We start from the raw sequence: 20,866 nt of genomic DNA, 5'->3' as shown, positions 1-20,866 counted from the left end.
TCTATCTTCCACAGTTATATATATATTAGAGAGAGAGATGGATATTTACTTCTTTCTTAAATCCATTTGTTATTTATTAAACACCATATAGTATTTCTGTTGTTTTAACCTGCCACAAAATTTACATACTGCTTCAAATACAGAAGCCAAAAATTAAAAACACTCCTATACAAGAGAGAATAAATGCAGCTTCTTATGCACAACTGAAACTGGACTAACTACAGCAAGAAAAATAAACTATCCTCCCAGCAGAAGAGAGGAGAAGGGATTGGGCTGATATTTTTGAAAGTCTTAGATTCAGCATCTTGTTTTGCATTAGAGTGGCAATTCAAAAGGCAGAGTTTGTAGGACATAATTATCCATTTTTGAGAAAATCTTAGAATTCCTTAGTGGTTGGGCAAAAGGCAAATTTTATAATTTGCAGTTCTCCAATATGGCTTCTTCATAGACATTGGTCTGCTCACTGGGAATGAGGGAAATCAACCGGCAGAAATGCAGATTTTATACAAGGGCTGGATACAAAGTAGTGGTAAAACTGCTGTAACATCAAAGTGGTGAGTTAGTGAGCTGCCACCTGTGTTGGTACAACAAAGGCCTCTGAGATGAGTTTTTACAGTGAGTAGGGACAGTATTTCCCGATCTACTGCAGTGGGTAGACCACTGAACATCTTAGCAACAGTGCAACCGCCCTAACATCATATTTGCAAAGCTAGAGCAAAGTTGTTGCCTCAAGACTGAAGCGACATGAGGCTGGAGTGTGCAAGAATGTTTTCAGGGACTCTGTGAAGCATGTGGTGGTGCAGCATTGCCATACAGCGTAGGCGCACGATGTGTTAAAAGCATTCAGATTAGGAGAGATGCTGTGAAGGATCACCCTCACAGGGGGCAATAAAGTTTAATGCCTAGCTTCCTAGTAGGACGTTGATCGACACTGGACTCTGCACGAGTTAGCAGCAGAAGTCAGAGTATGCCACAAAACTGTGCTCCACATTCTGGGATACTGAAAAATTGCAGCACATTGGATAAATCCACGCAATATCTGAGGTACAACAATGGGGACTGCTTTGTTATTACACAGGAGTTGTTGGGCTGGTACCCAATGGAAGGTAACAGCTTTCTTTGATGCATCATCACTATTACCATCACTGTGTGTGCTTGTATGAACCAAACTTGAAATGCCAATACAATGAATGGAGGCACCCAGTTCTCCTTGCCCACAGAAAGTGCGCAGTACACCAAGTGCTGTGAAGGTGATGTTCACTGTGGTGTATGACAATGATGTGGTAATGTTGCATCATGCAATACCACCAAGTGTGATGGTAGATGCTGCCTACTACTGCATGTTCCTGCAACACCACCTTTGTCCAGCACTCAGGCGAAAACAATGATATTTCATGGAACAGCACCCCATCATTCTGCATGACAATGCATGATGCCACACAGCTGCTGCTGTCCAGGACATTTTGTGCCGCTGGCAATGGGAGAGTCCGGAACATCCACCATACTCACCCTACATGATTCACTGTGATTACGATCTCCAAAGTGAAAGAACAACAGCGAGGGATCCGGTAACACCACAGATGACATTATCCATGCCATAGGGTGGTCGATGCAAGACATCAACAGACACTGACATCCAGATGGTAGACAACGCCTTCTGGACATTTGGCAAAAGGTCAAATTATGGGGACAATTATATTGAAGGTGCAGTGGAAGTACCTCAAGTCAATGCAGTTATTCCCAAGAAAAATAATAGTTTTTATTACTGTTTATCCAACCCTTGTATTGGCGTGGCAGTGTGTGTAAGGTTGCGCTTTACCCAAGACCGCCAGTAGGACTAATGTGTTCTGTATATGCCAAATGATCCTTGCTTTATGTTAATGTACAATAAGTGGGACAATTACAAAAAATTGAAATCTTGAAACTAGTCTCTGCATGCAAAAATGCACAAAAAAAAATTGGAACTTACACAAAAAAATGTTCTACTAGTTATGAAATTGTTATTGGGACTTTTAAATGGGCCAGTTATTCAATTTAAACACAACCTTGCAAGGAGTGATTGACAGAACACTGATATAAACAATGCACCAAATCAACGAACCAAACTTAATTTTATTTTTGTGCTTGCATTTTACACTTCAACAATATACCAGATATTTCTTATTATAGTATCAGGAAAAAATATATATGTGTATGTAATTTACAACGGAGCAATTGCATGCAGAGCAAGAACCAGTTCTGTTCCATAAAAATGCCTTTTCAAAGAGTCTTATAAATAACAGTTTCTTCACATTACACACTGAAAAATGCTGTGTTTTGTTACACAAAATCAGAGTAAAAACAATCAAACACAGTTAACTGATAATCTTGACTGTCTTGGGATAGGAATTCCCTTCACTGTGGTACTTCACATATTGACAATTACACAGCAGATATACATACATTAAATATACAACAGTTCATTTTTAAATATTTATCTACATGATGATATATTTTTCAGCACCACTTTTCAATGTCCTTACATTACACACGATCACAAGAGCCAGACAAAATTATCAGAACTCCCTGAGTTAACAGAAAATTTATTAACAGAAGAAACGAAGGTCAGGAGCAATGCCTATACTCGTACTGACATGATGTCAAAACTTACAAAGAGCAGCAACAGTAGCAGCACAGCATTTCGTTGCATCACAGTTGTGTGGAAAAGTGACTGCTCATACCTAAGGAGTGGATGTACTGTACAATATTCTCTTTACTGATTTTTATTTATTATGACCGATCTAAATTTTACAATTAAAGTATGAACAAAAAATACTAGCAAATTCTACATGTTTATAGTCTTTTCTCCAAACATACGATGTAGAAGAGGTGTAGTTTGCTTTTAAGGAAATTCCTATGCTGCAGTTAAGTTTTTTGACACTGGAGTTACTCTTAAATAAAGATGAAGGTAAAAGATTGTTTCAATACGTCACCAATACTATAATCACCAACAAAACAACAGTTAAGTCCGTGTCCATTCTTCATTATACGGTAGTGCCAGTGACTGGGCAGAAAGAATAAATAAATATTTGGGAGGGATGGCAGCATGGCCTACCGCAGAGTGCCTATAGTGAGCGCTGAGGCAACTTGTTGCTAAATGTAGGCAATGTGGATGAAGCATGTACTAACTGGCGGGTGTCAGGACACCCACCGATGCAAGAACCTCACGGAATGTGACCAAAGTTTTGCGTAGTGTGAGACAGAATCCTTTCGAGGCAGGAATCAGAGGAAAATCAGGTAGCGGGACTTTCAAGTCATTTGTTAATTCTGTAAAGAAGAAAGAGAGAGCATTAGACAATTATTTACACTTACACGGATATAGCACTTGCAACTTACATAAATAATTTACGTTACAATAATGAATAATTCACATTACATATAGTTATAACATCTAACCACATGTGACAATCAAATATGGGCTGAAGCTCTTTATTTACAATATTTTATTTCTTGCTAGGATTTGTATTGTATAGCATTGTATTTTATGTTAACCGGGGGCCTAGAAATGAAGGAGAGGCTCAGTCCCCACCGCAGCCGCAGTGGTCCACAACCCCACGACTACCACAGTCCACTTCACCCCTCTGCCGCCTGACACCGAACACCTCTTTCAGGGTTATTGTGCGGTTAAGTCCCGTGGACCCATGTATTGCGTTATCCCTGCTGCATTGCATTTCAAATGTGGACCAACATACTAGGAAGCATGTGGTTGTTAAGCTTTTGCTAACCAGTGTAAATGTAGGAAAGATGAACAGAATATACGAAAACCTTTAAGAAAATGACAACACAGATGTTATGGTCCACTCGTATGTAACATCTTTGAAATGAAAATGATTTCAGCTGAGACAGAGCGCACATATTTAATAATAATATGTGGTTCAGAGCAGTTCCTGTTTCTCACTGTGTATCCATACAGCAAGCTCTATTCTAACACATGTATAGGAAAATGAAACATTACAGATCCACGAGTGTATTTAATCTGCAGTTAAAAAGTCTCTCTATCTTTAAGTTGACAGCTCTTTAATGAACCTGCTAAAACCATAGTTCTTTAACTGCATCCCTCTCCCCCATACTTTCCCCCTCCCTCACAAAAAGTCAAGATTTGTCACGCTTCCCTGTCATACACAATCTTTCCAAAGAAGGGAAAATACATTTTATTTTTAAACTGCGTATAACCTTCTCTTGCTGGAAAGGACTACAATAAAAACTAGATGGAATGAGAGTGGAACTGAATAAAATAGGAATAAGGTTTGCAAATGAGTAATAGCTAATACAAATCCTATACAAGAGGATATCCAGTTGTAAATAAGGTAACACTTATGGACACCAAGTAACAGCAACCAAACACAGTTTTAATGGCAGTCAAATATATGCAGAAAGTACGTGTACAATGACAGGAGCTAACCTGGAGTAAAAGTATCAATTTGTTGAAAAGAACAAAAAAAACTTTCAGTAAATTTTACAGGAACTTTATTAAGGAGTAGTGCATACGAAGTATAAAAGAATGGCAGCTGAATCTTGCTGCAAAAAATGCTGGAAAATAAAAAGCAAGGTTTAGTCATCAACATGCAGTTTCAATGCTGCCTGATTACGTTTACAAGAAGCATAGCTGAAATGCACGAAGCCACCTGGTTTCAGCCTAGCATTTCGCATCATATTTTGTCAAATGGTCTCCCTGCATAACCAAGACAAATAACAGGGCAGAGTTCCAATAAAGCCTCTTTAATGAAAAGTAACACTTAAAGAGTGTACCATCAAATTATAGCTGACTCTATTCACTAACAACACATATGCAAAAATAAAGGAATGAGATGAAATGTTAGGTCTTTGATTGTCAAATACTTTATCAGTACCTACAGAGGCATGGGGAACTGTGTGAAACAAATTTTGTCTGAAAATGTTGCTGTAGTATACTCTACAATCTTGCTGATTTACAAATGAATTTCGTTATGAAAGTGAAACTAATCCTATTTTTGACAAGAGTGGTACAAAGAAGCATGTTTGTGCCCTATTTACAAGATATGAAAAGCAAATGAACTACTTGTTTTTTGGTAACCTGACAGGAAAAGGTGGCACAATCAGTGAACAATATATGAAACCAGTTGTATCACTATGAACTCTTGGCATAGAAGTGTCTAGAAAAAGCTTCAGAAATGCACGAATAAATTGTAAACACAATTAGGAACAGTAGCCACTCATCTGCAGCATATTGATGTGTAGCACACAGAAATATGTAAAAGAAGAGAGATGTTACAAGCTACTGGGTGACCACACTTTTTTAGTGCTATAAGGACACACACACACACACACACACACACACACACACACACACACACACACACACACTTAGAGCTTTTATATGATACTACAGACAGAAAAATAACTGGATTGATCTACTGCAACTCAAAAACACGGAACACCGATTAAAAAACTATAAAATGGATTTGAAAACAAGAAGAATTAACTAGTTCTGACATAAATATAAGAGAAGAGAGTGAGGTAAGGAAGGTCTTATGAATGAAACCAATATAAATATTCATGCTGAAGTACAGTAATCTCAAAAATCATGATGAACTAACCTGTCTCATGCAGCTGACGGAACGTAGTTGGTGTTGTAGGCGACAGGGGATGTGATGAATTGTATCGCTCTGAGATGTCCAGCCATGATTCCAACCGCCTCAGCAATCTACAAAAAAGACAGAGTTAAACTTTACATTACAAAAGTTATTTTATATTCCCAACAATGCAAAAGCTAGTCTATTATTTAATGTGTGATCAGATGTGGTGTAGTGTGGTGTGTTACCTTTCTTTAATTTTTTAGTATGATACAATATACAGTTTTTTGTTATCTAAAAGATGTGATAGTCTTGGATTGTTATAGCAGCAGGCCAAAATATTCACACAAATATACTGTGCAAAATCAATGTTTGATCAGCAGTCCTTGAGCAAAATTTAATTTGAGTTCATTTTTTATTAATATTCTGATGGTAAACTCTTGTCATAATTAATACTACATACTTCTATAATAACCCACAAGAACAGCGAAGATTATCATAAAAAGTAAACGAAAATCCACAACACACATGCATGCACACGACCACTGTCTAAGATCGCTGAGGCTGGACTGCGTACTGCAACTATGCCTGATGGGAGAAACAAACTGTAGACGGTGGGGGTAAGGAGGAGACTGGAGTGTGAAAGGGGTGGGGTAGGAGGAGGTAAGTAGAGGAGGAGGGGGGGGGGGGGGGGGAAGACTACTGGGTGCATTGGTCAAATAGAAGGCTGGGTAGTGCTGGGGTGGGAGCAGGGCACCATCCTTTGCCAACCTATTCATGGGCCATCAACAGGAATTCTTCCTAACCACACAGAGCAGCAAACACTTCACCTAGTTCAAATTCACTGTGACCTGGACTGAGGGTGAGGATACTGTATCCACATTCTTCCAGAACCTTGGCAACTTATCCCCTATTTGTTCCACTTGGTTCTCCTCAACCCAACGAGCCACCTTCCTTCATGTCGGTCTTCACCTCAACGATGACTACATCAGTATCTCTGACCTTATCAAACCCACAAACCACTAGCAACACTTCCACTTTGACAGCTCCTCTCATTCCGCACCAAGAAGCAAGAATGCCCTTCCACACAGCCTGGCCACCTGTGGCAGTCACGTCTGCAGTGATGAGCAGTCCCTCTCCACATATACCATGGGTCTCACTGAGGCCTTCACAGAGCAAAATTACCCTCCCAACCTTGTACACACGCCTTGTTTCTAGTCACCAATCACTTCCCACATTTCCAATGCCACGGTACAAAATAGCACTCCCCTCATAACTCGGAACCACCCACGACTGGAGCAACTGTATCACATTCTCCTCCAGGATTTTGACTACAACTCGTCATACCATGAAACAAGGTGTATTACCCCTCCCATAGTGGTATTCTATCACACAATGAACTTACGTTTGTCCTTGTTCATCAATACTCCACATCTACTCCCAATCCTTTGTCTCATGGCTCACATCTCTGACTAGATGCAAAACTTGTCCCATACATTCTCCCATGACCACCTACTTCAGTCTGCCCCTCCCCTCCCTCCTTCCCCCTTAGCCTCCCGACACTGCACCTGACAGCCTCGTTATGCCACCATCTAGTCCCTGCACGCACTGCCTAGTAGTGCTTTCTTCTCTTCCTCCACCTGTACCCTGTTATCTCTCCCCCTTCCCCCACCCACTCTGGATTGTTGCTTCTGTGTGATGCAGCTGCATACGGGTTGGAGTGACCACTGACAGTGTGTGTGTGTGTGTGTGTGTGTGTGTGTGTGTGTGTGTGTTTCCTTTCTGAAAAAGAATTTGGCCAAAAGCTCAGTGTGTAACAATCTTTTCGTTGTGTCTGTCTGCAACTCAACGTCTATCTATGTGATGGGAGGAATCTATCCTTTTCAGAATACTGTCATTACAAGAATATCATTAATTTGAAATTTCATGTAATTCTGCACAATTAATGAAAAATATAGATTAATGGTAAAGCACCTCAGAAAATTTCATTTCTAACTAGCCAGTGTTCTCCCACACAAATTAAATATATGTTTTTTTTTCTTTGCTTATTTTTCTTTATTTAATTTATGAATGTCCAATTCCAAGGTCTACCTCCTTACAATTGACTTAGACCACAAAAATATACATGTTTAATGTAGCGAAGTGGTTCCCAATCTATGTGGCACAGTGCTGCAGCTGTGCTACAGAAATACCAAAAAAATAATTCAAAATCAGACACTTTCTGCATCTGTAATTGATATAGAGAGAACAAACAGAAATCGACTGACTTGTGTCCATGATCCATTGTAAAGTATATCCCACGCAATTCTGAACAGTGTAATAATGAATACTTGTGCAAAGGGAACACTGGCTGCAATCCTTTGTCTAGCTTCAGCTATGAAGTGGCTTACTACCCGAACCATGTAACGTGCGAATTGTAGATATTATGTCGAGTGCTAAGCGAACACTATTCTCTGCCAATAATGCACTGGGTATGTCTTTGGCATGCCACCCTTTGAGGTCCAACAATTATTGTAGTGAATATGGAGCCACATGTTCATTGATTAATGTGAAGGAGTGTGCTGACAGGTGTGTAAATAAAGTGCAGTGCTGCCACATAAACCGTGTCAGGGAAGGACACTGGTTTGATATTCGTTATTTTGCTATGAAGTTGTTCATATGGTAGGCATTGTGGAAATGTCACTATGATTACAGTTTTACTGTCTTGAGCCAAGGGTAGAGCTAACATTCACTTCTCATCACCACATTCATGGCTCGCCAGGTAATCATGGTAATTAATGTAATAAATTGTTGTTCCGATTCCTCTAAAAATGGACAATTTCTTTACCGAAGTTGAATAACAAACACAGAACTGAAAATAAGGAGGACACATCACTTTTCAGAAAGCAAAAAATATTATAGTAATTATGATAATAGTTATTTGGATCTTGGCTTTAAATCAACAAATGTGAAGTGAAATTACAGTTTTGGCAGCATAGCGCATTCTTCCAATAAGTAAAAATACCACTTAGAAGCCAGCCTTTCAGGCTTTGTCAGTAAATTTTGCAACTGCACTACCAGGAACTTAGATGAATCAAAAGAACAAAAAGGTACTTGTGAATAACAAATAATACTTTGTTAACATTATAGAAGGTTGCAAGTAGACTTGAAAAGTGTAAGAAGCCACAACGCACAGCAGAAAAATGATTCACTGTAGATTTCATAAATATTATCCACTAGCGAACCCAGCAATGCTTCATAATTGATAAACATGCATGGGAATTGGATATAGGTCCCGATCTCCTCCTTCGCCCTCTATGTCCATCTCCTCCTCCTATTCCTCTCTTTGTCCATCACCCTCCACTTCTCATTCCCCCTCTCGCTGACCTAGAGCCTTGTTTATTGTAACTGCCAATGAAACCTTGACTGAGAATTAAGGTCACTTAAAATAAACAGGTAAATCTGTTGGGATCATTGGTATAATGAATATGAGAGACCTCTCCTGCTTCTTGTTCTTAAGGACAGCAGCTTCAAAGACCTATTTCACACAATTTTAGTCTGTTAACAGATAGGATGATGCAGTTTTAGACGATTCAGATTTCATAGTACTATTCTAATCATAAGCTGATAAGCCACAAATACAACTATCCCATTTTCTGTTCACTGTTGTGTATACAATTTTTGTAGAAAAAATTTATATGGGAGAACAAATTGTCTAATGGTTTAAATACTCTGCCATCACACTTAAAAGTAACTGTGACACAGAAAATGAAACTGCAAATTTTCATAACAATGCATTTTCATTTTTGCAGTTCGATTTAACAGAAAACCTGAAAACTGTCGTTTAAAAAAATGTATAGTCTGCATTCGTCCGAATGTTTATTACAGTAACATGCAAAAATTTCTGGAATATTGTGTAAAAATTTGAAGTAAATCAATCAAGAACTTTGAGAGTTTTGGTAACAACATTTACGATATACAACTATGTCCGCCCAAACATTTATGAGAGTATCATGCAAAAATGTGAAGCAGACTGATCAACAAATTTCTCAGATTTTTGTTACCAACATTTCCCCTTTACGTAGAATGTATGTATGTATGTATTTATATACCAATAATTATTCAAAAAATATGTAGCCTATGTCCATCCAAATGTTTATCATAGTATCATGTAAAAATACAATGTAAATGAGTCAAGATCTTTTCGAGACTTTTGGTAACAAAGGTAAACAACGACTTGTCTATATAGCAGTATAGATATACAGATGTTTCATATTTCGGGTGGTTGGGTGGGGGTTGGGGAGGGGGGAGTTTTTGAGAGTGCCTTTACCTACCAATACTATCAGTCTCAGAGTTCAGCTTGGGGTAACGGTGTTCCGAAAGGATAGACTAAACACAGTTGGCAGTGGCATGTTTGTTACTGTTAGAATAGTTTATCTTGTTGCAAAATTGAAGTAGATAGTCCCTGCGAGTTAGTGACGTAGATAGTCCCTGCGAGTTAGTGACGTAGATAGTCCCTGCGAGTTAGTGACGTAGATAGTCCCTGCGAGTTAGTGACGTAGATAGTCCCTGCGAGTTAGTGACGTAGATAGTCCCTGCGAGTTAGTGACGTAGATAGTCCCTGCGAGTTAGTGACGTAGATAGTCCCTGCGAGTTAGTGACGTAGATAGTCCCTGCGAGTTAGTGACGTAGATAGTCCCTGCGAGTTAGTGACGTAGATAGTCCCTGCGAGTTAGTGACGTAGATAGTCCCTGCGAGTTAGTGACGTAGATAGTCCCTGCGAGTTAGTATGGGCAGAGGTCATGCTTGGCAACCAGAATAAAACAATAACCGGATCCTTTTACCGACCTCCCAATTCAGATGATACAATTACTGAAAGGTTCTACTAAAACCCGAGTTTGATTTCAAACACGTACCCGACTTACACAATTATAGGTGGTAGTTGTTTCTAATTTACCTTCGATATGTTGGCAAAAATGCACATTTAATTCTGGATGTACATATAAAACATCATCTGAAATTGTGCTAAACACATTCTCTGAAAATTATTTTGAGCAGTTAGTTCATGAACCCACGCACATAGTAAACAGTTGTGAAAACACACTTGACCTCTTAGCAACAAATAATCCTGAGTTAATAACAAGCATCAAAATGGATACAGGGATTATCGAACACAGGTTTGTCATAGTGGGATTCAATGTTGCAACCCCCACATCCTCCAAAAAAGCAGATAAAAATCACTTGATGCCTTCCTGAGAGACAATCTCCTCTCCTTCCAAATTAACAATGTAAGTACAGACCAGATGTGACTTGAATTCAAAGAAATAGCATCGGCAGCAACTGAGAGATTTATACCAAATAAATTAATAAACAATGGAGCTGATCCCCCACAGTACACAAAACGGGTCAAAACGCTGTTGCAGACATGCCAAATTTAAACAGATGCAAACACAAGCCACTTCACAATGGCTGTTATTGTGTAATGCGGAGCAATGTTGGAAGTGTCCGCTGCAAGGTGTTACAGAAACATGACATGCTTTGTGAAGACTTACAAAGCAGTTCAATTGATTATGTGTTCTGTAGTACTGTGCGTTCCGTACTTATTGTAGTCGGGCTTTCATTTCGTTTAATTCTTCAAATGTTTTGCAGCACTTTGAGGAGAACCTCCAGCAACAATGCCATGCTGGATCCAAGAGCTGTATTACGTGCTTTTACAGGATCTTGAAGATAGGAATTCCTTTGCAAAAATTAAATCAGCATGCTTGGGAGATGAATGATGCTAGCCGCGACATGTCATCTGAGCTAGTTTCATTGCAAGTGATACTTAAAATCTCAGAAACAGTTACGAAAATCCTGCAGAAACTTAACCCTTTCACTGCGACAGATTTGCTCTCTGCATTCCCTGCTGAGGATGGCTTTTGTTATGGGGGTACTGCTTACTGCTTGCCAAAAGCAGGTGCCTTTGCTGAGAGACAGTATTCTGGCCAACACAAAAAAACTTAACTGATTTTTTTGAAAACCAGAAAGTGAAAAAATTCGTCTTTTGCACATCTCACAGTCTGATACCTTCACTCGATAAAGAACTGAATGTCTTTTCATTATCCGTCATACTTCATGTGCTACATCAAATTAGGTAAAACATTGCATTTAATTTTAAAGAGTTTGCCTAGGTAAAAAACACTTTGCAGTGAATGAAATGTACAGAGGATATCAAAATTTTATTTAAAACTGAGAGCAAATTGACATCTCATTTGGTTCTTCAGTTATTGGGTTTTATAGACAACAGACTATTAAGTGTAATGTACCCATTCATGTCCTTGGTTTTTTGCAAATGATCACATGCAATGAGGTGTTGTATGACAACTTTTTTTATTCACTGAAATATGGTAGTAACTCATCTGCAATTGTGAGATGCTGGCACTCAGGATGCATATGGATGTCCACAGCACTGTAGGAAAACTCAAGTGGCACGTTCATATACACCCACAGCACTTGGGGGGAATGGTGTAGTATGACGTGTATGAGGGTTAATGGGCCCCAAGAAACGTATAGCCTCTTCAAAAAAATTCTGACAATTAGAAAAGGAGTTACTTGTGAATCTTGACATAGCCTAATTCAACAAGAAAAATGTAGTTCTCCATTAATGTACATATCTTTAAACAGTATTAACTGTAATGTTTCCTTCTATCCTTCAGAATAATTATATATGATTTCAGGCCTGAGACTGCCAAAATTGTCATTTCTCACGCTTGTACAATTTTCACTATATCAGTTCGTCACTTCCCAATGTTTTTAGCACTTCAAAGATTTTACAGTGCAACTCAGTGAAACTTCAGATCATGCCGAGAAATTAAGCCAGATAATCTGCAAAAATGTCTTAAATAACACTCTACACAATGTAACTGAACATCTTGGAAGGATGAAATATTTAAACAAGAAGCCCATCAACAACAGATGTGATCAGTACATGCAGTGCTGCTTGGGTGGACTATGGCATGCTTACAGTGCTCAGGTGGTGTATATGAGTACTTCCTGGGTTCACATTTTTCTCAGAATGTGGAAGCTGGGAGAATACTAATGGGTGATGATCAAAATAAAGCTATGGATTCACCAGAGACACAATGAACCATTCAATGATAGCATTTGCATCATGCAAGTCCCCTGCAGACAATGATGAGCCAAAACATTATGACCACTGCCCACTGCAGAACTGAATACCAGCCTGATGGCCTTGTGGATATGTGACTCAGTAGTGGGAGTATATCACTAAGTATATCATTTGTCTCGAATGTGTAATCATTCTAGTGACAACATGGATACGAATAGAGAAATCCACTGACATATGTGACTTTAACAAAGGGTACGCTGTTGTGGGCTTGCTGCTGTTCACATGCTGCTGTTGTGAGCATCTATGGAAAATGCTGAAGGATGGTGAAACCACAAGTAAGCAATAATGTTTGACATGCATGCCTTATCAAAGGAAAACGACTGAAGGACAGTGGAACTGGAAGTAGGTGATAATGTTTGACATGCTTGCCTTATCAGAGAATCTGGATGTGTGAGGCTTTCCCACACAGTAAAGCAGGATAGCGAGTGGTCCGACGACAGAGTGATGGGTCGGGCACAAGTGTTTTGGATCACAACATTAATCACACATTGTCGAGTACGGGGCTCCACAGCAAAGGACCCTTTCATGTTCCCGTGTTGATCCAATGACATCACCAATTACAACTACACCAGGCACAAGATATCAAAACTGGACCTGGTTGGATGAATGATGTTTCTTGGTACACCAGATAAATGGTCAACATCGGATATGCCATCATTGAGCATAATGGAGACAGGACAGTGGGATCAGTATTAACTATGAGGCAACATGACGGCTTTGGACTAAGTGAAAATTATTGCAGATGGCTTGCCTTCATTCATACTTTATATTTTCTGCGACAATGATGGCATCTTCTAGCAGGACAATTGTCTGTGTCACAAGGCCACATTCATGATACAGTGGTTTGAGGAGTATGAGAGTGGACTCATGTGGCCACAAACTGTGTCTAAACTGAACCCTATGGAATATATTTGGTTGCTATCTAGCACTAGCACTGCGCCCACAAACCATTGGTCCATAATTTAGAGGAATCGGATGATCTGTGCGTAGACATCTGGTGCCACATGCCTCTGGAAACATACCAAGGACTAGCTGAATATATGCCACATGAAATTGATGATGTATTCCATTCCAAAAGTACACATTATTAAGCTGGTGGTTGTAATGTTTTGGGTCATGAGTGTAGGAAACAACACAAATAGTCAGCCAATGAAAGAATGGTATTTCAAAGAAAATTATGCGAGGATCTGAGAGTCGGACAGATGACTGTTTTGTACTACTGTCTCTCATGGTGGCATTTGTAGCAATGTATTTATACACACATTTCAATAAGGGGGAAAAGTACACTCTTCTTGAAGGAGACAGTTTGTGGAAACTGATTTTTTTGGTTGTACTTATGTGCTATCTTTTAGAAGTTAAAAAATCAACTGGGATAATTTTAGCTATCAGGAAGAAATTATAATGATGGAAAAACAGCTAACGATTACATCAACAAATGTGTGTGTATTTGAGAACCATTTAGAGCCAAAGCTCCATCTGATTTTTTAAATTACTTTTTAAAGAAGAAAACTTTATTCCTGTGACAGTACATGCAAGACAAATTACACAGGGTAAAACTTCATGAGTTATGGATATCAATAAAAGACAAATATCCACTACTCAAAGAACATTAATTCCATCTGCAACATCCTATTTGTGAAAAACATACAGGGATTGCTGAAATAAAAAAGTAACTATCGTATAAAAATGAAAATGGAACAGACAGTGAGGGTCACTGTTCCTAGTTTGATTCACAGTTTTTAGAAGTTGTGTAGTGAATAAGCTGCTCATCCAACCAATCAATAATATTAATGATAAATGTTCAATAAATTGTTTCTGAAGCTGAAATATATGTTTCATTTGTTGTTATATTTTGAAACTAAGCTGCATCAACTGTCCATTCCAACTGCATTAGACAGACAAATTTTTGCCTTAGGAAGCCAAGGAAAAATTCTTATACATTAAAGATGCCAGGAACAAAAGCAATTTGGGAGCAAATGATAAGGACTATTGAGTCTTATTATTACTGTTTCTCCTGCTTTCTATGACTTCATTGTGACTGTTATACAAAAAAAAGGAGAACCTTAACAAGCATGTTTTGGGGCGAATTCCATAACGAGTTCTTTCTACATTTGAGAGCAGTGCAATGTACCTGCAGTTCCATGGAAATATGCTCAGTACTGCCTCACAGACTTACTTACTTTGTTTAGCTTCAAGTCATGCACATGAAGCTTCCAGCAAAGAGCAGTCTAAGTGTGACCACTAAACTGTGCAAATGGTGCACCGGGAACAACTACGAAGAACTACAGGGCTATTACAAATGATTGAAGCGATTTCATACATTCACTGTAGCTCCATTCATTGACATATGGTCACGACACACTACAGATACGTAGAAAAACTCATAAAGTTTTGTTCGGCTGAAGCCGCACTTCAGGTTCCTGCCGCCAGAGCGCTCGAGAGCGCAGTGAGACAAAATGACGACAGGAGCCGAGAAAGCGTATGTCGTGCTTGAAATGCACTCACATCAGTCAGTCATAACAGTGCAACGACACTTCAGGACAAAGTTCAACAAAGATCCACCAACTGCTAACTCCATTCGGCGATGGTATGCACAGTTTAAAGCTTCCGGATGCCTCTGTAAGGGGAAATCAACGGGTCGGCCTGCAGTGAGCGAAGAAACGGTTGAACGCGTGCGGGCAAGTTTCACGCGTAGCCAGCGGAAGTCTAAGAATAAAGCAAGCAGGGAGCTAAACGTACCACAGCCGACGGTTTGGAAAATCTTACGGAAAAGGCTAAAGCAGAAGCCTTACTGTTTACAATTGCTACAAGCCCTGACACCCGATGACAAAGTCAAACGCTTTGAATTTTCAGCGCGGTTGCAACAGCTCATGGAAGAGGATGTGTTCAGTGCGAAACTTGTTTTCAGTGATGAAGCAATATTTTTTCTTAATGGTGAAGTGAACAGACACAATGTGCGAATCTGGGCGGTAGAAAATCCTCACGCATTCGTGCAGCAAATTCGCAATTCACCAAAAGTTAACGTGTTTTGTGCTATCTCACGGTTTAAAGTTTACGGCCCCTTTTTCTTCTGCGAAAAAAACGTTACAGGACACATGTATCTGGACATGCTGGAAAATTGGCTCATGCCACAACTGGAGACCGACAGCGCCGACTTCATCTTTCAACAGGATGGTGCTCAACCGCACTTCCATCATGATGTTCGGCATTTCTTAAACAGGAGATTGGAAAACCGATGCATTGGTCGTGGTGGAGATCATGATCAGCAATTCATGTCATGGCCTCCACGCTCTCCCGACTTAACCCCATGCGCTTTCTTTCTGTGGGGTTATGTGAAAGATTCAGTGTTTAAACCTCCTCTACCAAGAAACGTGCCAGAACTGCGAGCTCACATCAATGATGCTTTCGAACTCATTGATGGGGAACATGCTGCGCCGAGTGTGGGAGGAACTTGATTATCGGCTTGATGTCTGCCGAATCATTAAAGGGGCACATATCAAACATTTGTGAATGCCTAAAAAAACTTTTTGAGTTTTTGTATGTGTGAGCAAAGCATTGTGAAAATATCTCAAATAATAAAGTTATTGTAGAGCTGTGAAATCGCTTCAATCATTTGTAATATCCCTGTATTAACAATGAACGAAAAAAATTATAATGTCAGTTTACAACATACAAATCCTTTTCTTCACAGTCAATAACTGTAATTCATATGTAGCCAGTTTCTGAATTGTGATGCGAAGTATGAACAGTTTGTAATTAAAATCCACAAAGATAAGATAAATGACCCAGTTTAACTGGGACAAATATACCACATAAAAGTTGGATATCTGGTCCTACTTAAAAGGCAGAGATAAAACTTCAGGAAATGAGATAATCAGCTATAGTTACTCACATTCTGTTTACAAGAAATAAATGGAGTGATAGGTCTGGCCTCAAATTTTTTTAATTTTATTGTTATTATTATTATTATTTTTTACTATTCTCTTGTGCTTTTATAAGGATTGAAACTACTGCAATCAACATAAAATGGGCCTATAACCTCTACTCTCTATTTGGAAACTTTATACATTTGGTAGACACAAGATTTACAAAAACAATCTGATGAATATATTCAATCTGACCATAATTCACAATAATGACTAGTGAAAGCCTCCAAAAATAGTATATTAGGATCTATTTCTTTGGTCGTATCAGAGTAAAGGTTAACTTTGCTAAAACAAACAGACTAATGGTAACAGTATAACTATGAACTACGAATAGTTACATATAATGAACTGAATTACTTCAATTCCAGCATTTCTTTCATCCATACAAATTACATTCGCTAAACCATATAGTCCAAAATGAATCTGAAAATGTCATGAATGTTCAGAGCTTTGCAGCTTTAACAAACTTGATAAACTGTGTTACACAAAAGCTGTTAAGCAAAATATGATGGACAGCCCAGCTCAGAACTTCAACAATTTTATGAAAAGCATAGATAACTACTCACTGTGAAGAGGACATGCTGAGTTGCTGGCCAACAAAAAGATGGTTAAACATCAAGCTTTCAGCCAAATGCTTTTTCAGAAAGGAAACACATTCACACAAGCAAGCACATATCACTTACACATGACCGCTATCTCTGGACAGAATACGAGTGTGTCCAACAGAAGTAGCAATCTGGAGTGAGGTGTGGAAGGGAGACAGATAGCAGGGTATGGGTGTACAAAGAGAAGTGAGCATTGCTTGGTGGTGCGTGCAAGGATTAGATGGTGGCAAGACAAAGTTGTCAGGTGTGGTGTTGGGAAGCTGTGGGGGAGGGAGGGGAGGTGGAGGTGGGGAATGGGGTACAGAAAAGGAGAGTTGCAGAGAAGGGGAGAAGACCAGAGGGTATGTTGGCAGAGAGCAGCCCACAATGTGTGTGAGATGTGCATTGGGAGGAGGTGACAAAAGAGATGGGGAAGAAATGATTAGGTGATGGGTGTGGCTACAGTAGTTAAAGACAGGTTGAGGCTGGGACAATCTTTTGTAAGAATAACTACCATCTGTGCAGTTCAGAAAAGCTGGTGGTGGAGGGGAGGATCCAGATGGCCTGGGTTGTGAAGCAGTGACTGGAATTAATCATGTTATGTTCAGCTTTATGTTCGGAGTAGTCCACTCTGCTCTTGACCATAGTTTGGCACTGGCATAGTTTGGCACTGGCAGTTGATCCTGGTGGTCAGCTGGTTGTTAGTCATATCAATATAGAAAGCTGTGTAATGAGTGCAACAGAGCTGGTATATGACACGACTGCTTTCACGGGTGGCCCAGCCTTTGACGAGGTACAATAAGATTGTGGTAGGACTAGGATAGGAAGTATTGGATGGGTGGATTGGATAATCTTGTACCTGTCTCTTCCATAGGGATATGATACTGTGGCAAGAGGTTGGGACAGAGTGGCAAGGGGTCGGGATAGGGAGTGGCACAGGGATGGACTAGAATGTTGTCGAGGTTGGGTAGGTTACAGAACATTTTAGGAGGAGTGGGGAGGATCTTGGGTAGGGTGACTCATTTTAGGGCATGATGATAGATAAAGCAATGCATTTTGGCAGGTGTTATTCCTTTCACGCCAAAAAATTCCTCCCACTCAGTCTGGCCACCCAGTGTCAAGAATTCCTAGGTCCAGTATGCTGGGCCGGCCGGGGTGGCCGAGCAGTTCTAGGCACTAGTCTGGAACCGTGCGACCGCTACGGTCGCAGGTTCGATCCTGCCATGGGCATGGATGTGTGTGATGTTCTTAGGTTAGTTAGGTTTAAGTAGTTCTAAGTTCTAGGGGACTGATGACCTCAGAAGTTAAGTCCCATAGTGCTCAGAGCCATTTGAACCATTTTGAACTCGGTATGCTGGGGGTCTCACCAAGACCTTCTGAGATGGGCGCAATCCTCCAGATATAGTCTGCAAATAGCTCTCCCGTGCCCTTTACCCTCCCACCACCCCCAACAACCAGCCACAAAGGAGTGCCCCCTTCATCAACCAAAACCACAGCAGACTGCAACAACTGAATCACATTCTTCAGGCCAGGGCTATGATTACCTATCATCCTACCCAAGATCCTTTCCACTTCTACTAAAGTGGTGTTCTACTGCCCACCAAACCTCTCCAACATCCTAGTCCATCCCTATGTGACTCCCAATCCCAACCCCTTGCCACAAGGACCACATCCCAGTGGAAGACTCAGCTGCAAGACCTGCCCAATCTGTCCACCCAGCACTTCCTATTCCAGTCCTGCCACATGATTAACCTACCCCATCAGAGACTGGGCTACCTGTGAAAGCAGCAATGTCATATACCAGCTCTGCTACAGTCACTGCACAGCTTTACAGCTTTTTGTATTGATATGACTACCAATCAACTATCCACCAGGATGAATGGCCACTGCCAAACTGTGGCCAATAGCAAAGCAGACCACCCTATGGCACAACATGCAAATTAACATAATATGATAGATTTTGATGGCTGCTTCACTACTCAAGACATCTGCAGCCCCCCCCCCCCCCCCTTCCATAAGCTTTTCTGAACTGCCCAGATAGGAGTTATTCTTAAAACTCATTCTCTGCTCCTGAAATTACCCTGGCCTCAACCTACATTAACAAACTGTCCCCACCCCCTGTCCTATCACCTCCTCCCTGTTCTTGTCTCCCACCCTCTTTTTGTGCCACCCTCTGCCACAGCACCTGCCCATCTTTCCCCACTCTTGTCCTTTCCCTCAATTCCCCATCTCCCTGCCCACAGCCTCCTGATGCCGTGTCTGCTGGCCGTCTAGTCTCTCCACATTCTGCCAGACAGTGCTCCACTACCACCCACCCATACACTGATACCCCTTCCCCTTCCCTGCCCCTCCTCTAGATTGCTGCTTCCATTTCATGTGGCAGCTGCATTCTGGTTTGAAATGCTGGAGTTGGTGGTCATGTGTGTGAGGTGTGCTTGCTTGTGTAAATGAGTAGTGTGTTTTTCTCTTTCTCTTTCTGATGAAGGCTGCGGCCAAAAGCTTATGTGTAAATGTCTTAATTGTGCCGGTCTGCAAATTAAGTGTCAACTTTGTGGTAAGTAGGAATCTACCTTTACCTTACACTGTTGATACGTTTCATGTACTTAAGTTATGTGTACTTCACTCTTATAATCAAATCTGATATATATCATACAATACATACTTGCTGGCATTATTGTTAAAATGCATGATGATTTCTTCTTTGAAAACTGAAGGAGGTTGCAGAAGCAGCTTTGTCATTGCCTGAACCAATTTTAGCACAGCCATTTCATTGTACATTCGAGAATTTTCTTTTCCTTGCTGTGAACCTTTCTGTTTCTCATAACCAGCTTCATTGAAGTATGGTTCACTCACTAGTATGAGACCTAGGAAGCAATAATAAATACAACTGTATATTTTATGCCAGAAACAATGGTAGTACGAGCAATAACTTTAATATTACACAGGTTACAAGAAAATGATCAAAATTATACATAAAATATAATTTAACTAACATTTCATTTCAGAAATTAGCAGAAAGTTTAAATTTTCCAACACAAAATAAAATTTTTACAATATGACCACTTTTATTTACTCTTGGTGTTTTCCCTTTATATTGAGTGTCTCCATAACACAATACTGTAAACATCTGTACTAATAATAGAACTATAAAACTGTTGTGTGTGTATTTGAACCCACCAGTCTCAAAACCTACTAGACAGAGTTTTATACATATTACTGTTATAAGTGCACACATAAATCTGTCTATTACGTTTCCATGACTAAACTGCTGAACAGATTTCCTATGAAACTTTGTATATGAAGAATATTACATGAATTAAAAGACACTTATTTACTCTTAGAAAAAGCTTTGTACTCTGACTTTTGAACTTTTATAGTATTTGTGAAAATGTTCTTATTGGTTCATATGTGCCACATGACACGATTCAACGCAGCAAACTAATGAATTTTGTTAGGGAGATAGCCTGAGCACAGAGAAAGAACATGGAGTGGGGGGAAAGCGGGGGGAGCAAAGATGCTAAACATAGATGCTCAATTAATTCTAGGATCTGGTGTTTTCAGTTAAGATTGTAATCATCCTGCAATCTCCCACTCTTCTTGTATGTCACTGTTTAAGTA

At 39.9% G+C, this 20,866-nt stretch overlaps 1 protein-coding gene across 4 annotated transcripts in view; it reads right to left on the bottom strand.

The window, feature by feature from the left end:
* Positions 1–2,092: 2,092 nt before the first annotated feature.
* The window catches only part of LOC126457404 ((E3-independent) E2 ubiquitin-conjugating enzyme UBE2O), a 221,671-nt gene continuing 202,897 nt past the window's right edge, over positions 2,093–20,866 (bottom strand). For all 4 annotated transcript variants that reach the window (XM_050093669.1, XM_050093670.1, XM_050093671.1 and 1 more), the window contains 3 exons: positions 19,911–20,112; positions 5,616–5,722; positions 2,093–3,306 (listed from right to left, as the gene is read on the bottom strand). In XM_050093669.1, the coding sequence (XP_049949626.1) occupies positions 3,164–3,306; positions 5,616–5,722; positions 19,911–20,112 (452 nt within the window). In that variant the 3' untranslated portion in view covers positions 2,093–3,163. The remainder of the gene's footprint in view (positions 3,307–5,615; positions 5,723–19,910; positions 20,113–20,866) is intronic.

Source organism: Schistocerca serialis, chromosome 2, assembly GCF_023864345.2.
Source record: "Schistocerca serialis cubense isolate TAMUIC-IGC-003099 chromosome 2, iqSchSeri2.2, whole genome shotgun sequence".
In the NCBI taxonomy this organism is placed as follows: domain Eukaryota; kingdom Metazoa; phylum Arthropoda; class Insecta; order Orthoptera; family Acrididae; genus Schistocerca; species Schistocerca serialis.
Note: the sequence above shows the minus strand (reverse complement) of the source record. Positions and strands in the feature narration are given on the sequence as shown.